The sequence below is a fragment of the Mus pahari genome, chromosome 4, assembly GCF_900095145.1.
Source record: "Mus pahari chromosome 4, PAHARI_EIJ_v1.1, whole genome shotgun sequence".
Lineage (NCBI taxonomy): Eukaryota > Metazoa > Chordata > Mammalia > Rodentia > Muridae > Mus > Mus pahari.
The window spans coordinates 79,581,647-79,605,340 of record NC_034593.1 but is presented as its reverse complement, the minus strand read 5'-3'; the positions used below and the strand labels follow the sequence as shown (position 1 = coordinate 79,605,340).

The following is a 23,694-nucleotide window of genomic DNA, read 5'->3' as shown; positions in this document are numbered from 1 at the left end:
AATATATAACCCTCCTACTTCCGAACGTCAGCAAAGAAAGGCTCCCTCTTTGTCCTGCACAAAAGTCTTTCATGTTTGGGGCAGGTGCACAGAGAGGAACGAGAGTCAGACGCCGATGTGTTTTAACTAATTTGTATTAAAAGTATAAATTTACTAAATCGTCTTTCTTTTTAGATTTACCTTAAACTATTTTTGTTTCTGTAGCAGGGTATGTGCATTTCAGTGCAGGTGTTCATGAGCTCTAAAGAAGGGGTCGGTCGGATCCACTGAAGCTAAAGTTGCAGGCAATTGTGGGCTTACCAGTGTAGGTGCTAGATCCGCCAGAAGATTGAACTCTTAACCGCTGAACCATCTATCTCTCCAGCTTCAGTTTACTAAATATCACAAAAAAGGAAGGAGAAGAAGAAAACAAAAAGGAAGCAGCAGCAGGTAAACATTGTGGCTCGTGCTCATAATCTCAGCCCGCAGAAGACTGAGGCAGGGTTATTTGGAGGAGCTCAAGGCCCGCATGGGCTACAGTGTGAGACTGTCTCAAAAACAACCAGCTCAGGATATGGCTTAATTGATGGAGTACTTGCTTTTTAGCCAGAATGCCCTGGCAAGAGAGCCACACGTACAATTTACACATGTAATCAATCCCAGGGCATAGGAGGTGGAGGCAGGAGGATCAAGGTTCTTTCTTTCTTTCTTTCTTTCTTTCTTTCTTTCTTTCTTTCTTTCTTTCTTTCTTTCTTTCTTTCTTTCTTTCTTTTTCCAGTTTTTTGGGACAGGGTTTCTCTGTGTAGCCCTGGCTGTCCTGGAACTCACTCTGTAGACCAGGCTGGCCTTGAACTCAGAAATCCACCTGCCAAACCAAAAGCCAGCAGGTAAGAGCACTGACTGCTCTTCCAAAGGTCCTGAGTTCAAATCCCAGCAACCACATGGTGGCTAACAACCACCCATAATGAGATCTGATGCCCTCTTCTGATGCATCTGAAGACAGCTACAGTGTACTTATGTATAATAATAAATAAATCTTTAAAAAAAGAAAAACCAAAAAAAAGAAAAAAAGAAAAAAGAAAAAAATAAAGGTACTGGGTAATTGTCAGAAAGAATTTGAAGGGAAACAAAATAACCCTCAGTTAATAAATATATTAAAGTTAAGGAAAATAAGAGTGAAACTGGGTGAATAGTCAAATGGAGACTAGACTGGTTAGCAAGAAATAGTTTAGAAATTCCTTGTGTTAAAAAGAGATCCAGAAGAAAAAATAAAAAAACCAAACCAAACCAAAACAAAACAAACAAAAAAAAGAGATCCAGGGGGCTGGAGAGATGGTTAAGAGCATTGACCACTCTTCCGGAGGTCCTGAATTCAATTCCCAGCAACCACATGGTGGCTCACAATCATCTGTAATGAGATCTGATGCCCTCTTCTGGTGTGACTGAGAAGAGTGACAGTGTACTCACATACACAAAAATAAGTAAATAAATCAATCTTGAGAGAGAGAGCCAAGCCTAGTGGTTCATGCCTTTAATCTCAGCACCCCAGAAGTAGAGTCTGGCAGATCATCATAAGTTCAAGGCTGCATAGTTAGTTCCAAGGCAGCCAGAGATCTGTGTGTGTGTGTGTGTGTGTGTGTGTGTGTGTGTGAGAGAGAGAGAGAGAGAGAGAGAGAGAGAGAGAGAGAGAGAGAGAGAGAGAAAGAGTTGGGAAAGCATGGCAGTTTCACGTCTTCCTCGTGAGGCTTTCCCAGGTCATTTCCAACACACTTTTACTGACTATTCAACTATTCAACGCTGTACTCAGCACACGTTCTTCAGAGCCTCAGTCTGAGGATTGACTGGGAGAGGATGCAGACTGTAAACAAATAATGGTGTCCAAGCATCATGGCAGAGGCAGGAGAACCTTTGTGAATTCCAGTCACCCTGGTCTACATGTTGTGCTCCATGGCAGACAAGACAGCATAGTCAGACCCTAGACAGCAACAACCACAGTAAAGCTGTGACAGGGGCTGGTATCCACAGGACTGGGCAGCCTGCTTTTAGAAAGCTCTAGACTAGACTGAGAGGAAAAAGTGTGAGTGTGTGTTATGTCTCCCGAGGAGGAATGATCTGAAGCAGTTGTTGGAAAGAGAATTGGAGGAAATGAACAAACAGGGAGGGCTGGGGAGAATCCAACTGGAGAGATAGCTCAGTGGTTAAAAGCACTGACTGCTCTTCCTAGAAGTCCTGAGTTCAATTCCCACCAACCACATGGTGGCTCACAACCATCTATAATGGGATCAATGCCCTCTTCTGGTGTGTCTAAAGACAGCTACAGTAAATACGTCTAAAAAGTCAAAACAAAGCTGGGCAGTGGTGTCGCACGCCTTTAATCCCAGCACTTGGGAGGTAGAGGCAGGTGGTTTTCTGTGTTCAAGGCTAGCTTGGTCTACAAAGTGAGTTCCAGGACAGCCAGGACTACACAGAGAAACCCTGTCTTGGAGAAAAAAAAAAAGTCAAAACAAAACAGGGAAACTAAAACAAAACCAGCAGACCTACTCAGCCCATAACCTGCAGCTTTTGCAATTACTCAGGGCTGCAGAGATAGCTCAGGCGTCAAGAGCAGTGGCTGCTCTCTCGGAACCAAGTTCAAGTCCCAGCACCACATGGTGGCTTACAACTCTCTCTAACTCCAGTTCTGGGGCTCTCGTGCCCTCTTCTCACCTCTGCAGGCACCAGGCACACACATGGTTCATAGAACACACATAGGGACAAACCCCTCAGACACATAAAGTAGACAAATAAAATTTATAAGTAATTAAAAGTTGCTGAGACTAAGTTCAAACTTTTAGTGATTGGTAAGCTTCACTAAGGAGCTTAAATATATTTCTTTTTTTTTCTTTCTTTCTCTTTTCTATTTTATGTATATGAGTACATCATTTCTCTCTTCAGACACACCAGAAGAGGGCATCAGATCTCATTACAGATGGTGTGAGCCACCATGTGGTTGCTGGGAATGGAACTCAGGACCTCTAGGAAGGGCAGTCAGTGTTCTGAACCACTGAGCCATCTCCCTAACCCTTAAATATATTTCTAAAATGGAGAAACTTCGAAGGACTTTCAGCAAATTGAACAGTTTCATGTTTCATGTGGATTATAGAAAGTTTACTTGGAGACTGAAACATGAATTTGTCTAGGACAATTTGCTGAAGACTTTTTTTTTTCTTTTGAGACAGTCTCTCTATGTAACTCTGGTTGTCCTGGCACTCACTATATAGCCCAGGCTGGTGTCAAATTCACAGAGATCCACTGGCTTCTGCCTTCCAAGTGCTGGGATTAAAAGACTGCAACCCCAAGCCCAGCAGACTTTGAAAATTATTAAAAAGTTCTGAGACCAGGTAGAGTGGCACACATTTGTAATCCCAGCACTTGAAATGCAGAAGATGATCAGAAGTTCAAGACTAGCCTGAGCTACAGCCCATGTCAAAAACAAAACGTAAACTTTCTGAAATAATTTAGTTGGAGATTATGAGGATTTATCTAAGGCAGTGGCTGTAAGAAGAGGCTAAGATGCTCTACACTTAAAGCACAGAAAGGCATGTAGTATGGTATTTCCTTGGTTGTTGATCTACACTGACTTACCTAAGATTTCTGTGTTCAGTTTTCCATCCTCAGCATGCACTCAGTGAATGTTTTTCCTAAAGGTTGGCTTAATGAATTAGGAAAAACATACGACAGAAACCAGTTTAGAGGATCTCAGGAATAGTAAGACACCTTGGAGAGTGCTGAGAAAGGACATGATCAGAACAGATTCCCATTCTGTCCCTAACCCTCAGGAGGTCCCCCGGCTGCATATACCCTAGTGAGTTTCCCGCCTCCAGAAGCAAGCTGTGCACCCCACACAAACACACACACACACACACACACACACATATATATACAGAGCACCCACCCACCCCCAGGACCCCTAAGCCACGCCCTCTCGGGAAAGTGTGGGCAGCAGTTGGGCCAGCGGCCCGCCCCGCCCGGTCTCACGCAGCCCTCGCCAGGGGGCGCAGCTCCCGCACGTCTGTCGCCTGCACACGCCCCCTGTGCCCGGGGCGCACGCTGGTCGGAGCTCCCCTGTCTGGGCTGCTCTCCCAGGGACCTGCGCGCCCGCCATGGCCGTGGACCTGTTGGGGAGGCCCTACGAGTGAGGGCAATCATGGAGGAGGAGGCGCGGCCGGCGGTGGGGGCCGGCGAAGCGGCGACCCCTGCACGCGAGACGCCTCCTGCGGCTCCCGCCCAGGCCCGCGCGGCCTCAGGTGGGGTGCCAGAGTCTGCGCCGGAGCCGAAGAGGCGGCAGCTCGGGACGCTGCTGCAGCCGACGGTCAACAAGTTCTCTCTCCGGGTCTTCGGCAGCCACAAAGCAGTGGAAATCGAGCAGGAGAGGGTGAAGTCCGCCGGGGCCTGGATCATCCACCCCTACAGCGACTTCCGGTACGGGGGGTTCAACGGGGGGAGAGCGAGGGACACCAGTGCTACCGGCCGGGTGGAGTCACCTCCCCCAACCCAGCCTGGGAATTCCTAGGCGGGTTTCCCCGAGGTCCTCAGTGTTTTGTCAGGTTAGGGAAGCATAAGGGACAGCGAACATCAGGTTATCTCCGAGGACTTGGTGCACCTAATCCAGGAACCTCATGGACCACAGAGAGTATCGGAGTTTGGAAACCTTGCCTCTTTTCAGTACTGTTTTCTGGGGGTGTGGGAAATTATATCATGCCCCAAAGCTGGGAGAGCTGAGGAAGAAGCCTAGTTCCACTCTCTACCACGCTTTACCCACACAGCAAGCACTTGCCCAATTCAGTAGAACAGATCAGGGACGCTGGGAACGCTGGAGAAGGACAGGGATCAGTCGGGTCCGCAGCGCTGTTTGCTGTCCGTGGTGCTGAAGGCGGACTGCGGCTGGGGCGGGGCGGGTACTCAGAAAGATTGGGGAGGAAAGCAGAGGGGCTCGGCCACCGCCCAGGTGTTTCCCGGAGAAAAGGGACAGAGAACTGGCATGTAGCCATTTCACAGTCCCCTTCAGGCTGTACGCCTACATCAAGGTCGCTAGGGGAGAAAAATCAGTCCTGCCCTTGGGGACGGTGAAGGACAGCTTTCAGTTGAAGAAATGAGGTGTGTCTCTCTGGAGCTTGGGAACACAATCGGAGGCCCAGACAGTATCTTCCATTCTCAAACATTCACTCCCTGTAAATATTCCTCTATTCCGCGTTGTTCTTTCCAGTCTTCGTTATTATTTCACTCTCACCTGCCTATCTGTTCTCCAGCAGATACCCTCCCCTCCCCCAGTTCACCCTCAGACATATCCCCAGAAGCCATATCCCCCTCAGAGTTGTGTTGCTTCGCAATCCTCTACCACATCACCCGCTGGGCTTGTGACTGCCTGTGAGTCAGGCTGTGAAGATGCTCTGATGGTGCGGCCAACCTTTCCACCTCTCCCAGTGTCTCACAGTGTAAGCTCCTCTGCAGCTGTGGAAGGGGAGGAAGAAACATCAGGGGTTTGTTGTTGAGGGAAAACATTCAAGTCTGAGGGGCGTTCAGGGGTGGGTCTGGTCTTGGGAAACTAACAGGCTTTTTCGGAGGTTGAGAGGATTGATTTTTGCAATCAGAATCAGAAGGGACTGTGTTTAGGACTTACGCTGGGATTAGCCCTGAAACTGTCATGGGTGCTCCAGTGTTTTTGTTTTTTCCTCTGAATGTTGTCCTCTGCTCCCCTCCTGACCTCATATCTACACAGTTTCTTCTGAAGCAATGTAGCTTGCCCTTGCACATCTCAGCACGCACAGGCAGTCTGGAGGAGGGAAGGGGTGCATAGCTCAAGCCTCGCTGCCTTGGGATCTCCCAGGGAGTCCTCTATGTGCATAGCCCATCTGTGGAGGGGGATGGGCATCCCTGAAAGTACCAGCTTAGATGAGTGCGGGGTAGCCTCTTCCCGCCACCACACCCACCGTGGATGGCAGTCCTCACCTACAGAAAATCAGCTTAGCCATGTTGGAGAACAGGAATGCAGTGGGATGATAGAGAAGGGAAGGGCAGCCTAGACTAGATATAGAAACCTGGAGATGGGAAAGGAATTTCCAGGAATCTGGAGATAAAGAGTGTATGCACCATAGCAACAGCTACAGTGTAGTATATACAGCACTGCTGTGCCCGACAACACAGTGAGGTCAGGGCAGGCTCCCTAGGATTAGAAAATTACAAAATGCCGGGCGTGGTGGCACACGCCTTTAATCCCAGCACTCGGGAGGCAGAGGCAGGCAGATTTCTGAGTTCAAGGCCAGCCTGGTCTACAGAGTGAGTTCCAGGACAGCCAGGGCTATACAGAGAAACCCTGTCTCGAAAAACCAAAAAAAAAAAAAAAAGAAAAAAGAAAATTACAAAATAATCTTGGTGCTAGTATGTGTGTGTGTGTTGTGTTTGTTTGTTTTGTGTGTGTGTTTGTGTGTGTGCATGTGAGTGTGTGTGTGTAGGTGTGTGTGTGCATGTGTGTGTGCATGTGAGTGTGTGTGTGTAGGTGTGTATGTAGGTGTGTATGTAGGTGTGTTCACGTTTACTTTTTGAAAAAAATGAGATTTATTTTATGGGTATGAATGTTTTGCCTGCATATAAGTCTGTACATTATGTGCATGCAGTGACTGAGGAGGTCAGATCCCCCTGGCACTGGGACTTCTGCAAGAGCAGCGAGTGCTTTTAAGCGCACTCAGGCCTGTGCGTGCGTGGTTTTATTGCTTTTGTTTGTTTGGCTTTTGGTTTGTGTTTTGGTGTGTTTGTTGTTGTTGCTATTTGTTTTGTTTTGTTTGAGACAAGATTTCTCTGTGTAGCCCTGGCTGTCCTGGAACTCACTCTGTAGACCAGGCTGGCCTCGAACTCAGAAATCCACCTGCCTCTGCCTCCCAAGAGGTAGGATCAAAAGTATGTACCACCACCATCCAGCTTAATCTCACAATCTTCTCTCAAATCCACTATTCTCACTTTTCACGGGTGGGTGAAATGTCCTGGGAATTGAAACTAGATCTTCAAACATGCTAGGCACATACTTTACCACTGAACTACACCTTTATTCCTACATTCTAGATTCTGTGGTACAGGTCTGACAATGTAAGTTTAGTTCCTGGGACCCATGTGGTGGAAGGAGAGAACTGATTCCTACGAGCCGTCCTCTGACCTTCATATGTGTGTTGTGGCATGCTCGCATGCACACGCATGTGCATGCACACATGTTAATATATCAGTGTGTATTTGACTCCTCATTCTCAGTGGGGAAGGAAGAAGAAGAATCTCTCTGTGCTTTTTTTTCTTTTTGACTGATCTTCTCTTTCTGCTCTTTTTCCTTTCTCTCTTCATTTAGAGTTTTTAGTTATTCGCCTCCTTGGTCCTTTGGGCCATCGTTTTTTGTCTCTTGATTCTAACTTGTAAATAAAGAAAATAGTATTGAGCAGTAAAAATAATTTTGCCACACAGTAAAAATAAAATAGAAAGGGGCCGGGGCAGTAGGATAGTCTAGTAGCTAAAGGTGTTTGCTGCACAGACGCAGTAATCTGAATTCAGCCACTGGAGCAGAGAAAGGAGCGCACAGGTCACACTCTGACCTCATCTGCATCACATACGATGGACACACTCAATAGTAATAGTAATAATAATAGTGATGATGATGATAGTAAAAATAAGTAAAATAGAAAGGATTAAAATGTTTCATCACTTCTCTGGGTCTGTTTTGGAGCTTTGTGGAATCATCTGACCTGTACCATTGTGTGTGTGTGTGCCTCTCTCTCTCTCTCTTAAAGAATTATTTACTTATTTTATGTATGTGAGTACACTATCTCTCTTCAGACACACTAGAAGAGGGCACCATGTGGTGGCTGGGAATTGAACTCAGGACCTCTGGTAGAGCAGCCAGTGCTCTTACCCACTGAGCCATCTCTCCAGTCCCCCATTGTGTCTCTTGCTTCTTTTGCTAAGTGCTAAAATGTGAGACTCAGGGGCTGGAGCGATCTCTCAGAGGTTAACTGCACTCGCTCTCTGCTCACTCCTGCTGATTAGTGCTCATGGTACTGAAAGGTACCCTTGCGTGCTACCAGAGGAGGAGGGTAACTGCCAGCCCAGCTACAAACCCTGTGCTCTACAGTGATGGCTGCCTGCCTGCATGATGCATTGGTGCAATAGCAACACGAAGGTTGTGAATATAACCAACAGCTAGGTGATAGATAGCTTTAAGGCTTACTCCATGAGGTGCAGCCCATGCCTGACACTGCTTAGAAGCCAAGAACCTGAGACTAGATAGGCCAGGGAACTATGAGAAAACCAAAACCTGTTGCTCTGCTAAAGATATGCAGGAATAAAATAACCCCCATGCACATCCAGCTATACATTGTCTTAGTTACTGTTCTATTGCTGAAGAGATATCATGGCCAAGGCGGCTTATAAAAGAGAGCATTTAATTGGGGGCTGGCTTACAGTTTCAGAGACTTAGTCCATTTTCCCAGCAGGGACCATGGCACTGGAGCAGTCTCTGAGAGCTGCATCCTGTTTCATTGGTGGAAAGAGAGAAAAAGAAGCTGGACCTGGTGTGGGCTTTTGAAACTTTAAAGCTCACATTAGGGGCTAGAGAGATGGCTTAGTGGTTAAGAGCACCGATTGCTCTTCCAAAGGTCCTGAGTTCAAATCCCAGCAACCACATGGTGGCTCACAACCATCTGTAACAAGATCTGACTCCATCTTCTGGAGTGTCTGAAGACAGCTACAGTGTACTTACATGTAATAAATAAATATTTTAAAAAGAAAAAAAGAGCCAGGCGTGGTGGTACACGCCTTTAAAAAAAAAATAAAGCCCACATTAGTGACCCACTTCTTTCAACAACGACACACCTACTGGACAAGATCACACCTCCTTAATCCTTCATTTTTATTCAAATCACAACACTCATTGATCAATATCTTAAGTCAACGGCAGAAAGCTTCCTCCTGCAATAGTTGGGAACAAAGACCAATAGCTGTAGGGCACATAGTATAGAAAGTGAGAGACCTTGGAACTCTCAGTCCTAAATGGCAAGTCTCCATCAAATGCCTCTCCTGCAGGACTCAGGGAACTATACAAAAAGGAAGCAGAAAGGTCATAAGAGCCAGAGGAGATGGAAGACACCAAGGAACAAGGCCTTCTAGATGCAAGAGGGCTGACACACATATGAACCCGAAGAGATTTGGCAGCATCCGTGGATATACACAGGCTTAAACCAGATGGGGTACCAGCATTGATAGGGAAAGTGGGCACAAGTCTCCATCTAAGCCAGAAGCTATCTCCACTTGGCAACCTCTCAAAACACAGGGGGGAGTTGGGGGAGGGAGAGGGGAATTCTCCGATGGTGTCTCCCGGGGTATACAAACCATAAAGGTAGGCCACAGGTCAGCAGTAGATACCTCACACAAAATGAATTCCGTGGTACTTTTGGAGGTGTTTATCTTATAGTGTTTAATCTGGGCATTGTCTTAACTTTATATAGTTTTTAATATATTATAGTACCAGATTTTGTATTTTTGTGGGATTTTTGTATGTGTGAATGTGTATATGTCTGCATCTGTCTCTGTGTGTGTGAATGTATATGTGTTTGCATCTGTGTGTGTATGTGCATGTGTCTGCATCTGTCTGTATTTCTTGTGCTTTTTCTTTGGCATTTTTTCCTGCTTGCTTGTTTTGTCCTGTTATTCGTTTGTGTGTTTGTTTAGTTGACTGTTTTCTTCTTTTTTTTTTAATGACTTATTTATTTTATGTATACGAGTACACTGTAGCCATCTTCAGACACACCAGAAGAGGGCACCAGATCTCACTATAGATGGTTGTGAGCCACCATGTGGTTTCTGGGAATTGAACTCATGACCTCTGGAAGAGCAGTCAGTGCTCTTAATTGTTGAACTATTTCTCCAGCCCCACCTGTTTGTTTTTGAATGAAAGAGAGAAAGAGAGGGAGGGCTTTGGTAGGTAGGGAAGAGGGGAGGGTCTAGAAGGGAGTTGAGGAAGGGAAACCCACTATCAGACCATGTTGTATGAAAAAATATCTATTTTCAATAGAAATTAAAATTATATAAAAAAAAAAAGGTACTGACCACCCTTGTAGAGGATTTGTGTTTGGTTCCCAGTTCCACGTGGGGGCTCACAACCTTCTGGAACTCCAGTTCTAGGGATCTGATACCATCTTCGGGTCTTTGTGGTTTACTTACATATGTTAAGGAAAAGTAGCTCTAGACCTGCCCAATCTAGGCATTTGCCTTATAAATAAAATATCTGGATCATGTGTCTTTCATAGAGGCTTATTAAACCATTAGTTCCAACACCATTGGGTGTTTATACACAAAGGAACAGAGCTGCACAGAGTGTAAATATCTACCTCTACCAAATAATGCTCTTTTCCCAGATGGCGGTTCCAGTCTTTGCTCTCAGTGAATTTAAATGATGATTTTGTTTTTGTTTTGTTTTGTCTTGTTTTGTTTTTGGGTTTTTCAAGACAGGGTTTCTCTGTGTAGCCCTGGCTGTCCTGGAACTCACTCTGTAGACCAGGCTGGCCTCGAACTTAGAAATCTGCTTGCCTCTGTCACCCAAGTGCTAGGATTAAAGGCATGGGCCATCACTACCCGCCCATTTTTGTGGTTTTGTGATCTTGGCCCCTCTTGGCTGTCTTAGACTACCGTCTGCCAGTCGAGCAGCAGGAGTGTGACAGAACCTTGCTCTCTATCCCGTGCCCACTTTAGGTTTTACTGGGATCTGATCATGCTGCTGCTGATGGTGGGGAACCTCATAGTTCTGCCTGTGGGTATCACTTTCTTCAAGGAGGAGAACTCTCCACCCTGGATCGTCTTCAATGTCCTCTCTGACACTTTCTTCCTGCTGGATCTGGTGCTCAACTTCCGAACTGGCATCGTGGTGGAGGAAGGTGCCGAGATCCTGCTGGCACCAAGGGCCATCCGAACGCGTTACCTGCGCACCTGGTTCCTGGTTGACCTGATCTCCTCCATCCCTGTGGATTATATCTTCCTAGTGGTGGAGCTGGAGCCACGACTAGATGCTGAGGTCTACAAAACGGCACGGGCCCTGCGCATCGTTAGATTCACCAAGATCCTTAGCCTGCTGCGGCTGCTCCGCCTCTCCCGCCTCATCCGCTACATACACCAGTGGGAGGAGGTGGGGTGGGGAGGTGGGCAGGGGGCGTATCATACTCCTCAGAGAGGTGCTATGGGTGGAAGTCCTGGTGATTCCATGGGGTGGGGAAGATGCCTGAGGCGTCCAAGTGTGAATTCTTAGCAAAGTTGGTGGGAGAGAAGCAGGCATAGAAGGCAGGTTCAGGGAATGAGGCCAGGGTGAGGGTGGGGTACAGAGCTGTAGGCAAACATTTGAGGGTTAGTTGATTCTCTTGACTGGAGGACTGGGTATGAATAGGAGGTGCCTCTTCTGGCACAGGGTTTAGTGGCTCAGCGTGTACTCGGCCATCTTATCAGTTCAGACAGTGCTACCCAGCTCTTTTTATTTTGAGATAGGACCTCACTAAAGCGCTCACGCTGGGGCCTGGAGAGATGGCTCAGCACTTAGGAGCACTGGCTGCTCTTCCAATGGTCCCAAGTTCAATTTCCAGCACTTATGTGCTGGCTCACAACTGTCGGTAACTCCAGTTCAAAGGGATCAGACACCCTGTAGCCTCCAAGAGCACCTGGCATGCATATGGTACACAGATATATATGTAGGCAAAACACCCATAAAGTGTGTTTTGTTTTTTGATACAGGGTATCTTTATGTAATGCTGTCCTGGAACTCGCTCTGTAGATCAGGTTGGCCTTGAGCAGAGATTCACCTGCCTCTGTCTCCCAAGAGCTGGGATTAAAGGCGTGCACCACTATACGTGGCTTTTTTTTTTTTTTTTTTTTAATTGAAAGGGAAAAAAAATTGCCTTGGCTGGCCTTAAACTTCTGATCCTCCTGCCTCAGCTTCCCTGGTAGCTAGGAGTACAGACACTTGACACCAGGCCAGGTTAATGGCTACTTTTTTTAGAGTTTTTGTTTTTGTTTTTGTTTTAATTCAGAGATCCTGGGAAGGGGAGAGAGAGGGTCAAGGGGAATTTGCAAGGTTGGAACTGGGGGGGACCAGCAGAGAGGGGTTCCTGTCCACAGCAGTGCCTCCTCGGACTCCTCAGATCTTTCACATGACCTACGACCTGGCCAGCGCAGTGGTTCGCATCTTCAACCTCATTGGAATGATGCTGCTGCTGTGTCACTGGGACGGCTGTCTGCAGTTTCTGGTCCCTATGCTGCAGGACTTCCCTTCTGACTGCTGGGTCTCCATGAACCGCATGGTGGTGAGAAGCCCCCCAGCTCTGGTACTCCTGGGCAAGAGGGATAACCATAGGGAGCAGAAGGAATGAGAGGATCCAGAAGGAAAGCAGATGGGGATGGGGTTGTGGGGAGGAGAGGGGTAAGAAACGCAGATGGAGGACGTGTTTATGTGTCAGAGGGATCAGACCAGGAAGGAAACCTAGGCAAAACCCAGGGTCCCCACCAACGGAGGAAACCAACCCCCTGCTTCACACACCAAACAGATGACTGCCGAGAGGAAGTTCTGAGGTAGAAGGGGTACGCAGAGAACTTAAAGGGAGAAAGGGGGGCAGGTCGAGAATGAGACTCGGAGGGGCCCAAGCCCTGTTCTGCAACATCCTCTGCCCCCCAGAACCACTCGTGGGGCCGCCAGTATTCCCACGCCCTGTTCAAGGCCATGAGTCACATGCTTTGCATTGGCTATGGGCAGCAGGCACCAGTAGGCATGCCTGACGTCTGGCTCACCATGCTCAGCATGATTGTGGGCGCCACGTGCTATGCCATGTTCATCGGTCACGCCACTGCCCTCATCCAGTCCCTGGACTCTTCCCGGCGACAGTACCAGGAGAAGGTCAGCAGGGACAAGAGAGGAGAGGGGTGGGCTTGGAGAAGTGCTGGAGGTTGTGTTCTGATGGGCCCCTATGTCCTTCCCTGCCTCATATCCATTTGTCCCATCCACCTGTGTGAAACACATCTGTGACTGTCCCTATGCCTCTGTCCTTGGACCCTCCCTCTCCTCTGTCCACATTTGGGGTTTTCTGTAACTGCACAGTCTTCCCTGTATCCACCATTATCCGTATATCCCTCGCGGTTCTGTGTGTACCACGTTTATCGCCTCTGGGTCCAACTTGTTCTGCACACCCCCAGCCCCACTGTTTTGGCCCCACGTCTCCACATCCTTTTCCCACTGGCAACCGATGCTGCCTCTCCAGTACAAGCAGGTGGAGCAGTACATGTCCTTCCACAAGCTGCCCGCTGACACCCGGCAGCGCATCCACGAGTACTACGAGCATCGCTATCAGGGCAAGATGTTTGATGAAGAGAGCATCCTGGGGGAGCTGAGCGAGCCACTTCGGGAGGTGGGGCCGGGCTGGACCTTGTGGGAAGGGCTCTTCTAGGATCTGGGCTTCTGAATGTGCCGCCTGGGTTACAAGGGAGTGAGTGCTTGGGAGGGGGGAACAAGCATTTGAGGGGAGGTGGCTTTCTGTGCAAGGCTTATGGGACTGTCTCAGGGAGGTCCCCACACGGACTGTAGCATCCCCATCTAGTGACCGATCTTCAGGTGGATGGGTTTTCTGGAGACAGATGAGCTTGGGGGCTGGGACATCTTCTGACAGGGGGCGGAGCCTGTCTGATAGGCCCCGCCCATGTCCAGGAGATTATTAACTTCACCTGCCGGGGCCTGGTGGCCCACATGCCGCTGTTTGCTCATGCTGACCCCAGCTTCGTCACCGCAGTGCTCACCAAGCTCCGTTTTGAGGTCTTCCAACCAGGGGACCTGGTGGTGCGTGAGGGCTCCGTGGGCAGGAAGATGTACTTCATCCAGCACGGGCTGCTCAGTGTGCTGGCACGGGGCGCCCGCGACACTCGCCTCACTGATGGATCCTACTTTGGGGGTCAGCAGGCCTTGGGGAAGATGGGGGGTTATGGACATTATACAGAAGGCAGTTGTTTTCTAGGACCAGGGCTTCACCCGTTTGTGTTACACAAATCACAGAACAACCCTTACCCAAACCTATTGAGTCCGATCCAGGCCTGAAGCTCTGTATTTTATTTTATTTTATTTTATTTTATTTTATTTTATTTTATTGTTTGAGACCAGGTCTATTATATAGCTCTGGCTGTCCTGGAACTCACTGTTTAGACCAGGCAGACATCCACCTGCCTCTGCTTCCCAAGTGCTGGGATTAAAGGCATGCACCACCATACCAGGTGGCTGGATTTTTTAAATTTATTTTATTTTAAAAAGCATCTCAGGAGAGTCTAGTGCATGGCCAGGCTTCAAGCTACTGGGCCAGCAACTCTGTAGGATTATTAATGACAAACTGCAAGGACCCCGTGAGTTGAGGGAAACCCAGGAATGAAGCAGGGCTGTCCCGCAGACTTAGGCTTTATGGGGCTGTCTGAAAACCCAGGCTGTGGCTTTGGAAGAAGTGCAGCCAGCCACTTCCCAGAGTGACTTAAGGCTCACACAACCATCCAGCCACCCTAATACCCCCTACCTTCAAGCATCCCGTCAGTCCCACTTTGTGCCTGCTTTTCTCCTCCCAAGTTAGGAGTCCGGTACACTCTGGGACAGAGAGAAAGGACTGGGGTTGGAGTTAATGTGTAGAGTAACTGAGAAGAACACCTGGGGCTGGCGAACCTGTTTGTTCCAGATGTGCAGGTATGGAGACAGTGCTTAGAGCAGTTAGGGACCTTACACCAGGTCATTGTCCCAAGTCTAAGGAGGAATCCGAGGGTGCTGGGTGAGCTGCTGCAGGCCTAATCGTGGGATGGAATGGGGGCTCTGAGCCTCTCCCCACTTTTGCAGAGATCTGCCTGCTGACTCGAGGTCGGAGGACAGCCAGTGTAAGGGCTGACACCTATTGTCGCCTCTACTCGCTCAGTGTGGACCACTTCAATGCGGTGCTTGAGGAGTTCCCAATGATGCGCAGGGCTTTTGAGACTGTGGCCATGGACCGGCTTCGGCGCATCGGTGAGGCCTGTCTACTCTGTCTGCTCTGGGTCCTGGCTGGGCCTCATCTCATGAGCCTAGCCCTAGCGCTTTGGCACCACATCCCAGCCCACCCAGTCCCAGTCCATGCCTGCAGGCTGTTAGCACTGTTGCTCACTAGTCTTACCCCTAGCAAGAAATAGCGTGGAGTATCTCCCCAAATCCTCATTCCTCGTGTCCTCCTGGGTACCAGTCCTTAACCTCGCCATTTTTGATTGATACCACCTTCCTGCTTCTCTTGTAAAGCACTCTTTCCATATGTCTGACTTCCTGTCTCCTACCCCTCAACCCCCTCCCCGCCACCTCTCCCACACACCGTGGTTATCTGGCCTCCATCTTAGATTCCTTCCCTTTCCTAACTTCTTGGTCCTGGGACAACTTGTAGGCAAAAAGAATTCGATATTGCAGCGGAAACGCTCTGAGCCGAGTCCAGGCAGCAGCGGTGGCGTCATGGAGCAGCATTTGGTACAGCACGACAGAGACATGGCTCGTGGTGTTCGGGGCCTGGCTCCTGGCACAGGAGCTCGACTCAGTGGAAAGCCAGTGTTGTGGGAACCACTGGTGCACGCCCCTCTGCAGGCAGCTGCTGTGACCTCCAACGTGGCCATAGCCTTGACTCACCAGCGAGGCCCTCTGCCCCTCTCCCCTGATTCTCCAGCCACCCTCCTGGCTCGATCTGCTAGACGCTCAGCAGGCTCCCCAGCCTCCCCACTGGTGCCTGTCCGAGCAGGTCCTCTGCTGGCTCGGGGACCCTGGGCGTCCACTTCTCGCCTGCCTGCTCCACCTGCCCGAACCCTCCATGCCAGCCTATCCCGGACAGGGCGTTCCCAGGTGTCTCTGTTGGGCCCTCCCCCAGGAGGAGGTGCTCGGAGGCTAGGACCTCGGGGCCGCCCACTCTCTGCCTCTCAACCCTCTCTGCCTCAGCGAGCAACAGGGGATGGCTCTCCTAGGCGTAAAGGCTCTGGAAGTGAGCGCCTGCCCCCCTCGGGGCTCCTGGCCAAGCCTCCAGGGACAGTCCAGCCACCCAGGTCATCAGTGCCTGAGCCAGTTACCCCCAGAGGACCCCAAATTTCTGCCAACATGTGAAATCCTAGGTTACACTGGCCTTAGCTATTGGCACGCAATAAGGTGTGCCTGAGGGGAAGCGCCCCTTGGGGGAAGGCTGTGGGGGAATCTAACATACTGCCCTTTATCACCACAGTTCAAAGCAGCTGCAGCCTGCTAATCCTAATCACATACCCACTTGTCATAGGTACCCAGTGCCTGCCATGTTCAAGGCACTGTACTAGGTACTGTGTATCCACTGCCAAGTAGAAATGTCTCGAAGCCCTTTAACAAGGGTGTCCCCAGGCCACGGTCCTGCCCGGTGCAGGCCTGGGCCCACAGCCCTGCCTTTATTAAGCACAAGTACTTGCCGCTTCCATCACTGCCGAGTAACTAGATGGCTGTCTCCCTGTCAGTGACCCTGCAGGTGGTGCCCAGTGTGTCCTATCTTCCCCTCCCCTTTGTCGTAGCTGGGTACCATCAATTATCTAGTACAGCCAACAGATGTCTAGGGCCCTGGGTGTGAACATCGACCTTGACTGCCACCTGTGGGCCCTCCTTGTCCACACCAAGTGAGAACCCACATCTGCCCACTGTAGCCTGCCCTCCGCAGCTCCTGCGTGGACTACCTTTGTGAACTAGAAGCTGCTCTTCACTGTGCTCCCTGCCTCAGTGGTGTTGCCCCTAAAGCTAAGGGGTACGCGCGTGGCACCTCCTTACTTACTGTGTCAGCCTAGTTCCCCCCAGGTAGGGGGCCAGGGGCTGAATCCTCATGTGACCTTTTATCTTTCCCTCCTTGTCTTATTTATTCAGTCATTTATTAATTTTATTTATTCATTTGCTAATTTGACTTATTCACTTCATTACTTGTTCCGTTGTCTGTCCTCCCCACCTCCTGGTAGGGGCCTGGGGGACATCTTTGTGGTCCTTTCACAATGCCATCTGCAGCGATACTCAAACTCTCTGTGATGAGGTAGTGGGGGGGGGGGCAGCAGGAGGCCCGAGCTTAGTTTTTATCCTCATCTGGGTTTACTGATGTGAAGAAGATGAGGGCCTGGAGTATCTAAACCTAGGAAGGGTGGGCCAGTAGCCCCTCCACTTTCTCAGGGACAAGAATAATCCCCTGCTCACCCCCTCTGTCCCCCTTCAGAAATACACTGTAGCATTGACAGGTGAGGCCAGGATCACACATCTCCTTAGGTGGGAGATTCCGGGACTCTTTGCCTGTGGGAGTTGTTTTTTATAATTGCACCTAAACAGTTGGGTTTAAAAGAAAAGATTCATTTTCTGCTTCTGATTTGTATGTGGGAACAAAGTGGTTGTGGAAGAATATCTGGATCATCTGGCCCAGCAGATCAGTGGGCAGGAGAACAGCCAGATTAGTGCCTTGTAAGCTTAGTTCCATGGTTTGTGGAGTCAGTAAGATGATAAGACAACCTAAAGTCCAGCTGGCCACTCATGCCTGTAGTCCTTGCCCTCAGGAGGGTCAGGCAGGAGGATTTCTAGGAGCCTGTGTCCAGTTAGAGCAATACAATGAGACCTTGTATCAGGGGGAAAAAAACAAAACCCAGCTAGGCTTAGTTCTCTCCAGTACCCATCTACCCCAGCCTTCCTTAAAAGTGTGGAGCTGTGCTCCTTGACTTGAGGCCATCGGGAGGTGACACTTTGCTAGGGAACTGGTCATGAGGGCTGTATCGGAGGACAGAGTGTTTTAAAATAATGGTTCTATGGAATTTGAATAAGTTCACCTAGTTTCCACTCCCCCGTTCTGATGATCAGGACCTGGGAGGAATCGAATTAACCAGCTGGGCTGGGATTAAAGGCTCAGGGCATCTTAGAATCCAGCTGAGCGGATTGAGACAGGGATATACAATTGATGCTGCTGGGTGGGCTGTGTGTAATTGGACACAGACATTCAGGGCCTGTGTGAAGCACCAGAATGGGGCTAGCTGGCAGATGTAGGACTATGGGAGGGGTGTGGGTTGAAAGAAATGGGGTGCAACTAGGTCAGAAAGGGGAGAGGCGTTTCAGGATATGGTCAGCACCCGCATAATGTTGGTATAGCCAGAGCCAGGTCGCCAGCCTGTCACAACAATCACCAGATCACCAACTCGGAGGAAGCCACGAAGCTTTCCTGGTGGAGAAAAGAACAGTCATTGAAGAACCTAGGTCAGCCATTACCCTCCACCACCTCAAGGTCACCTACCCAATAGGGGAGAAGGAAACTGAGGCAGTGGTTTGAGAGGATGTGTTTGAGAGGAGGGAATGTGGTATACTGTTTTTAAGCATGAAGCCTCTGTACCTATGTGGGACAAGGACAGGTGTGGCCATGACAACTATAAATTTAGTTTCAGCTCTCCTGGCTTTGTCCTCCCACCTCTTCTTGCTCCTTGTCCTACTAGGTTGTGGCAGACACAGAGGCAACTTCTCAGGGGTCCTGTCCTCCTTGCCTCTCAGCTTACCCTTCCTGCTCAGAGTCCAAGACACGCCCATCTTAGTGACTCCTAGAAATGCTTGGACCAGTGAGGACAGGCAGAACTTCTGAGTCAGGGCAGGAAGCCAGGCCGGGGAGGAGAGGGCAAGGCTCACCACTTTCAATGCCAAATTGGACCCTCCGATCCACATCATCTGCCCAGACAGCCTCTGGAGGCTCACGGTAGAGCAAGGGGAAGACTCCTCGGGACAGGTGGACCTGTCGGGCCGCCTGAGCAGAACGAGTCACAGCAATCACAGCTGCCCGAGGTCGGTAGCGAGACAGAAGCTGAGCTGAGCTGTAGGAGGGAGAGAGGGTGAGCTCAGAGTGTTGACCCAAGAAACAAGAGTTTGAAGTATGGTTCTAGGTGTCACTGACAAACCATGTGGCCCTGGGTAAGTTCTACTTCTCTGGTCTCTGTCTTTCTCATTAAGTATTCAGGATACCTACCATGTCGCAGAGATGGCTCAGCCGCTAGGAGCACATGCTGGGTTAAGTTTTCAACACCAGGACAGCGACTAACAATGCTTTTTAAGTCCAGTTTCGGGGGCACTAACACCCTCTTCTGGTCTCTACTGGCACCAGACATGCAAATGGTGCTCAGACATACAAACAGGTAAAATGTCAATCCATATTAAAAATAATATTAATAAGATAAATGTAAAACCTGGGCTAGAGAGACGGCTCAGTCCTTAAGAGCTCTTAGTGCTCTTTCAGAGGATCTGAGTTGGTTCTGAGCATCCATATCAAATCGCTCACAACTGCCTGAAACTCCAGCTCCAGAGGGTCCTACATCCGTTTCTGACCTTAGGATCATACACGCATACATAGAAATAATAACAAATCCTCCAAAAACTTAGAAAGAAATGTAAGACCAGCCAGCCATGGTGAGACATGCCCACAACCCCAGCCCTTGGGCTAGAGGCTGAAGGTTAAGTTCAAAGGCTACTTCAGCTACAAAGTGAGTTTCAGGTCAGCCAGGACTAATGAGACCCTATCAAACACAACATAAAAGGGTACACTGCCTAGAAGATGTATGTTTGTATCATACCCAACCTCCATATGTCACTTAACCACTTAACATATTTTATTAACCCGCACAACCCCATGGGGCTTGGGGGGTGACAGATGGAAAACTCACACAGACCCACGGAGCCAGAAGTGGCTTGTGAGGCCCCCGAGAGTTACTTAGGGTCTCACTGCTAAGTTTGAGAGAAAAATCCTCAGCTTTCGGGCTTACTGGGCTCCTCTGCAACACCTCAGCCCACTGAAGACTTCTCAGTTCCAGTTCTTCAAACGCCCTAAGGTTATCACCTGCCGGGTCCCTGGCACTCATGGGTTCTAGAGCACCCAAGAGGCACCTCTGCTGGCCTCTAGCGTCCATGGTTATCCCTTTTCTTGCCCTAAAGCAACACTTTTTTTTTTTTTTTTTAAATCACCCACCGTATCAGCCGCCCCCACCCAAAGCCCTGTTTCCAATTCGTTTCTCACCGGCCTGTCTTGGTCAGCACAATGATGGCTGCGGCACAGCACTTGAAGGAAGCCTCCACGGCTCCAATTGCAGTGACCTCAGTTGGGTCACGGCTCAGTGGCGCTGCCCTGCGTAGCTCCTCAAACAACTGGCGGTGGTACACAGCGGCCTCTGCCTCCCGGGCAATCTGCAGGCACCAGCAGGTCAGGTTGAGTAGCGTCAATGGGGTTCCAGAGGGGTCTGTGTCCCCGACCCATCAGCTTTTCAGGACTGAGTTCCTACCGCATGTTGCATCTTTACGGCCTCCACGGGGAAACTGCCTTTGGCGGTCTCTCCAGACAGCATGATACAGTCAGCCCCATCCAGCACAGCATTGGCCACATCGCTTGTCTCTGCCCGAGTTGGTCGAGCCTTCGTGATCATGCTCTCCAGCATCTAAATGACACCATGGATGTCAAAGCTGTAGAAGTCACACTCTGATTGGGGACCCTGACCACACTATTTCTCTGGCACCTGCACTCTTAGAATGCCAGGGTCACACTGAGACCCTGGGACTTCATGTCATCATCATTTGTGACCAGATAGCAGACAGTATCATAGATTCTAAGGTTGCTCAGCACATCTAAAGCCTAGCCCAAGGGTTCACTCCAGACCTGTGTGGCGCAAACGACAGGCTTGCCGGCCAGGTTGCAGCGTCCAATCATCATCTTCTGAGCCAAGAAAACCTTCTCTGCGGGGATCTCAATGCCCAGGTCACCCCGAGCCACCATGATGCCATCGCTCACTTCTAGGATCTCATCAAACCTGGGTGGTTGGAGGAATCCAGGCTAGGGCAGAGCCAGGAGATGCTGGGGAAATAGCACGCACAAGAGGGGCAAAGGGACAGAGAGGGCTGATGGGACCAAAGACCAAGCCTCACTTCTTCACGCCTTCATGGTTCTCGATTTTGCTGATAATTTTGATGCCTCGCCCTTCTGGCCCCAGAGCATCCCGGACTGCCACCACATCACTGGCTTTCCGTACAAAGGAGGCAAAGATGATGTCCACATTATGTTCCACCCCAAAGCGCAGATCCAAAAGATCTTGCTCAGACAGCCCAGGCAGATCCACCTCGGCGTTTGGCAAGTTCACACCCTTCCTGTTGCCCAAGAAACCACCGTGTTCCACTTCGGTCACCAGTCCCTCTGGGCCTGCGGGTATAGAAAGAGCCAGTGTCTGCCAAGACTGAACCGGGATATAGGCATGGCAGAGGGGGCGCTGAAGCTTGGATCCTCAAGAAATCGGGACTTCTGAGCCCTTCACCCCACTCCACACACACCAAGAAGAGGCATCAAATGCCCAGCCCCAGCCCACGATGACAGCAGGGACCACTAGGCCAGGTGGGGAAGCAGACACTACTAGAGGAAGTGTGGACGAGCAGACAGAACATAGAAACCCAAAGGAAGAGAAAGGGCCCTGTTTTGGGAGTGCCTCATAAGATCAGGAAACATTACTGTACCGATTTTCCGCACCACTAAGGAGATGAGCCCATCGTCAATGTAGATGCGGCCCCCCACTGCAACGACCTGGGTGATATTGTGGTAGTCCACCCACACTGTCTTTGCATCGCCCCTTGTCCGGAACTTCGGATCCACGGTTACGAGCACCTGTGAACCCTTCACAATTTCCACCTCCGACTCTGGACCCTGGAGGGGGAGGGGCAGAGAGGCCTAAGTTTCGCAGCTGGGCCGAGCAGTGCTGACCCTCTCTCCCGCTCCAGGGCTCTCACACTCCTCCAGGCCCCAGAGAGAGGCTTGCTTCTCACCCCCTGCAGGACTCCGGTGCGTATCTCAGGACCCTTGGTGTCCAGGGCGATGGCCACTGGCCTGTAGCTGAGTGGGGAGGTTGCAAAGCTCTCAGCCGCCTCCCGGATGTTGGCGATGGACTCTGCATGGTACTAGCAGTGAGAGAGAGAGAGAGAGCAAAACCAGGATTATAAAGCAAAGCGGACAGGACCTGGGGTATTCTCCAGCTCCGCCCTCCACGACTTCCCCACACCTCATGGGAGCCATGGGAGAAGTTGAGTCGTGCAATGTTCATCCCTGCCTTGATCATCTCCTTGAGGCGGTCCACAGAGCGTGACGCCGGCCCTGGAACCAGAGAGCCCACTAAGAAAGTCCTCCGCAACCTGGCAGCCAAACCCATCTGCAACATCGGAGGGACTCCCCGACCCAGGAAGTCCTTCGAAGTTCCTCTACTTCACAAACGCATTTTGCCCACTCCAACCAGTATGCGCACCCTTGAGGAGGCAGCTTGTGGGGTGTCTAATTTCAGCCAGGCCTTAGGCACCTTTCTTAGCAATGACCTGACATTAAGTGCCACACTGTGGAGGTTACTGTAGGCTGTGAAGGGTCAGAGCGTGAGGCAGGTCACAGAGGCGCTTTGACAGCTGAGGGGTCTCACTGACAGAGCTGAGATCTGTCCCAGTACCCGTCCTCATGGGTCAGCAGCAGCAGCAGCAGCAGCAGCAGCAGAGGCAGGCGGCGGCAGCAGCGGAGGCAGCGGAGCTTGAAGGGACTCTTCCTCTCCCTCTTCATCCCTTGCCTCCTTTTCTGCTGCTCTGGAGATGGAGGGCAAGGCCTCCTCCACACGAGGCAAGTGTCTAGCACTGAGCTACACCATCCTTTACTTATCCTCCACCCTTCTTCCTATCAGTGCTTCCTTCTGAGACAGGGTAACCTGTAACCCAGGCTAGCCTTGGATTTGCTCTGCTTCTGAGGATAACCTTGGGCTTGGTTCTCCTGTCCTCACCTCCCCTGAGCTGGGGTTAAGAGTGTGCTCTACTATGCTAAATATGGTGCGCTAGGGCCCGAGCTCAGGGCTTCATGCACAGTAGGCAAGTATTCTATCAACTGAGCTACATACCTACCCTCTTTCTCCTTGGTGTGTGTGTGTGTGTGTGTGTGTGTGATGTATGTGTGTGATGTATAGTGTCTGTGTAATATGTGAGTGGTGTGTGTGTGTGTATGTGTATGGTGTGTGTGATATGTGAGTGGTGTGTGTCTGTAGTATGATGTGTGTATGGTGTAAATGTGTGATATGTGTATGTGTAGCATATGTGTGTGATGTGTGAGTGGTATGTGTGTTGTATATGTGTGGTATATACATGTATAGTGTGTGTGCAGGATGTGTGTATGTCTGGCACATGTTTGTGAGCTGTGAGTGATATGTGTATGTGTGTAGTATATGTGTGGTGTATATATGTGGTGTATGTGTGGTATATGTATGTATGTGTGCATTTGGTGTGTTGTGCTGTGTGTCTGTCTGGTCCTCTGCTCTCATTATTTCTACCTTTACTCCAACTGTCCTTAACTTGAAAGGCCATCTGTGTGCGGATGACACCTTTCCTTCTTCTTACTTATTTTAGAGATAGAGTCTCTGTTTAGCCCACGTTGGCCTTGAATTTACAACACTCCTCAGATCTCAGGTGACAGTGGCCGGGGTGGTAAGAGTGGAACATTCTGGGGCTGGAGAGATGGCTCAGAGGTTAAGAGCACTGACTGCTCTTCCAAAGGTCCTGAGTTCAATTCCCAGCAACCACATGGTGGCTCACAACCATCCATAATGAGATCTGACGCCCTCTTCTGGGGTGTCTGAAGA

At 49.9% G+C, this 23,694-nt stretch overlaps 2 protein-coding genes across 2 annotated transcripts in view; one reads left to right on the top strand and one right to left on the bottom strand.

Moving 5' to 3' along the window:
• The first annotated feature begins 4,069 nt into the window (after positions 1-4,069).
• On the top strand, positions 4,070-16,961 carry Hcn3 (hyperpolarization activated cyclic nucleotide gated potassium channel 3). Its single transcript, XM_021195869.1, has 8 exons — positions 4,070-4,440; positions 10,741-11,170; positions 12,174-12,335; positions 12,704-12,922; positions 13,284-13,430; positions 13,727-13,967; positions 14,885-15,049; positions 15,453-16,961. Exons 1-8 carry the CDS (start codon positions 4,166-4,168, stop codon positions 16,151-16,153), a joined length of 2,340 nt encoding a protein of 779 aa, XP_021051528.1. The 5' UTR covers positions 4,070-4,165; the 3' UTR covers positions 16,154-16,961.
• The window catches only part of Pklr (pyruvate kinase L/R), a 9,724-nt gene continuing 2,949 nt past the window's right edge, over positions 16,920-23,694 (bottom strand). Inside the window, exons 2-10 of the mRNA XM_029537608.1 lie at positions 22,093-22,184; positions 21,860-21,991; positions 21,554-21,740; positions 20,975-21,245; positions 20,709-20,859; positions 20,338-20,490; positions 20,076-20,242; positions 18,701-18,882; positions 16,920-18,245 (exon numbers count right to left, since the gene is read on the bottom strand). Of these exons, the coding sequence (XP_029393468.1) occupies positions 18,139-18,245; positions 18,701-18,882; positions 20,076-20,242; positions 20,338-20,490; positions 20,709-20,859; positions 20,975-21,245; positions 21,554-21,740; positions 21,860-21,991; positions 22,093-22,184 (1,442 nt within the window). The 3' untranslated portion in view covers positions 16,920-18,138. The remainder of the gene's footprint in view (positions 18,246-18,700; positions 18,883-20,075; positions 20,243-20,337; positions 20,491-20,708; positions 20,860-20,974; positions 21,246-21,553; positions 21,741-21,859; positions 21,992-22,092; positions 22,185-23,694) is intronic.

What these genes read in the sequence shown, in the direction of transcription:
- Hcn3 (XM_021195869.1), top strand. Translation starts at nt 4,166, where the DNA reads ATGGAGGAGGAGGCGCGGCCGGCGGTGGGGGCCGGCGAAGCGGCGACC. An exon ending in GGCGACAGTACCAGGAGAAG is followed by an intron (nt 12,923 to 13,283) that starts GTCAGCAGGGAC and finishes CTGCCTCTCCAG; the next exon opens with TACAAGCAGGTGGAGCAGTA. An exon ending in TGATGGATCCTACTTTGGGG is followed by an intron (nt 13,968 to 14,884) that starts GTCAGCAGGCCT and finishes CCACTTTTGCAG; the next exon opens with AGATCTGCCTGCTGACTCGA.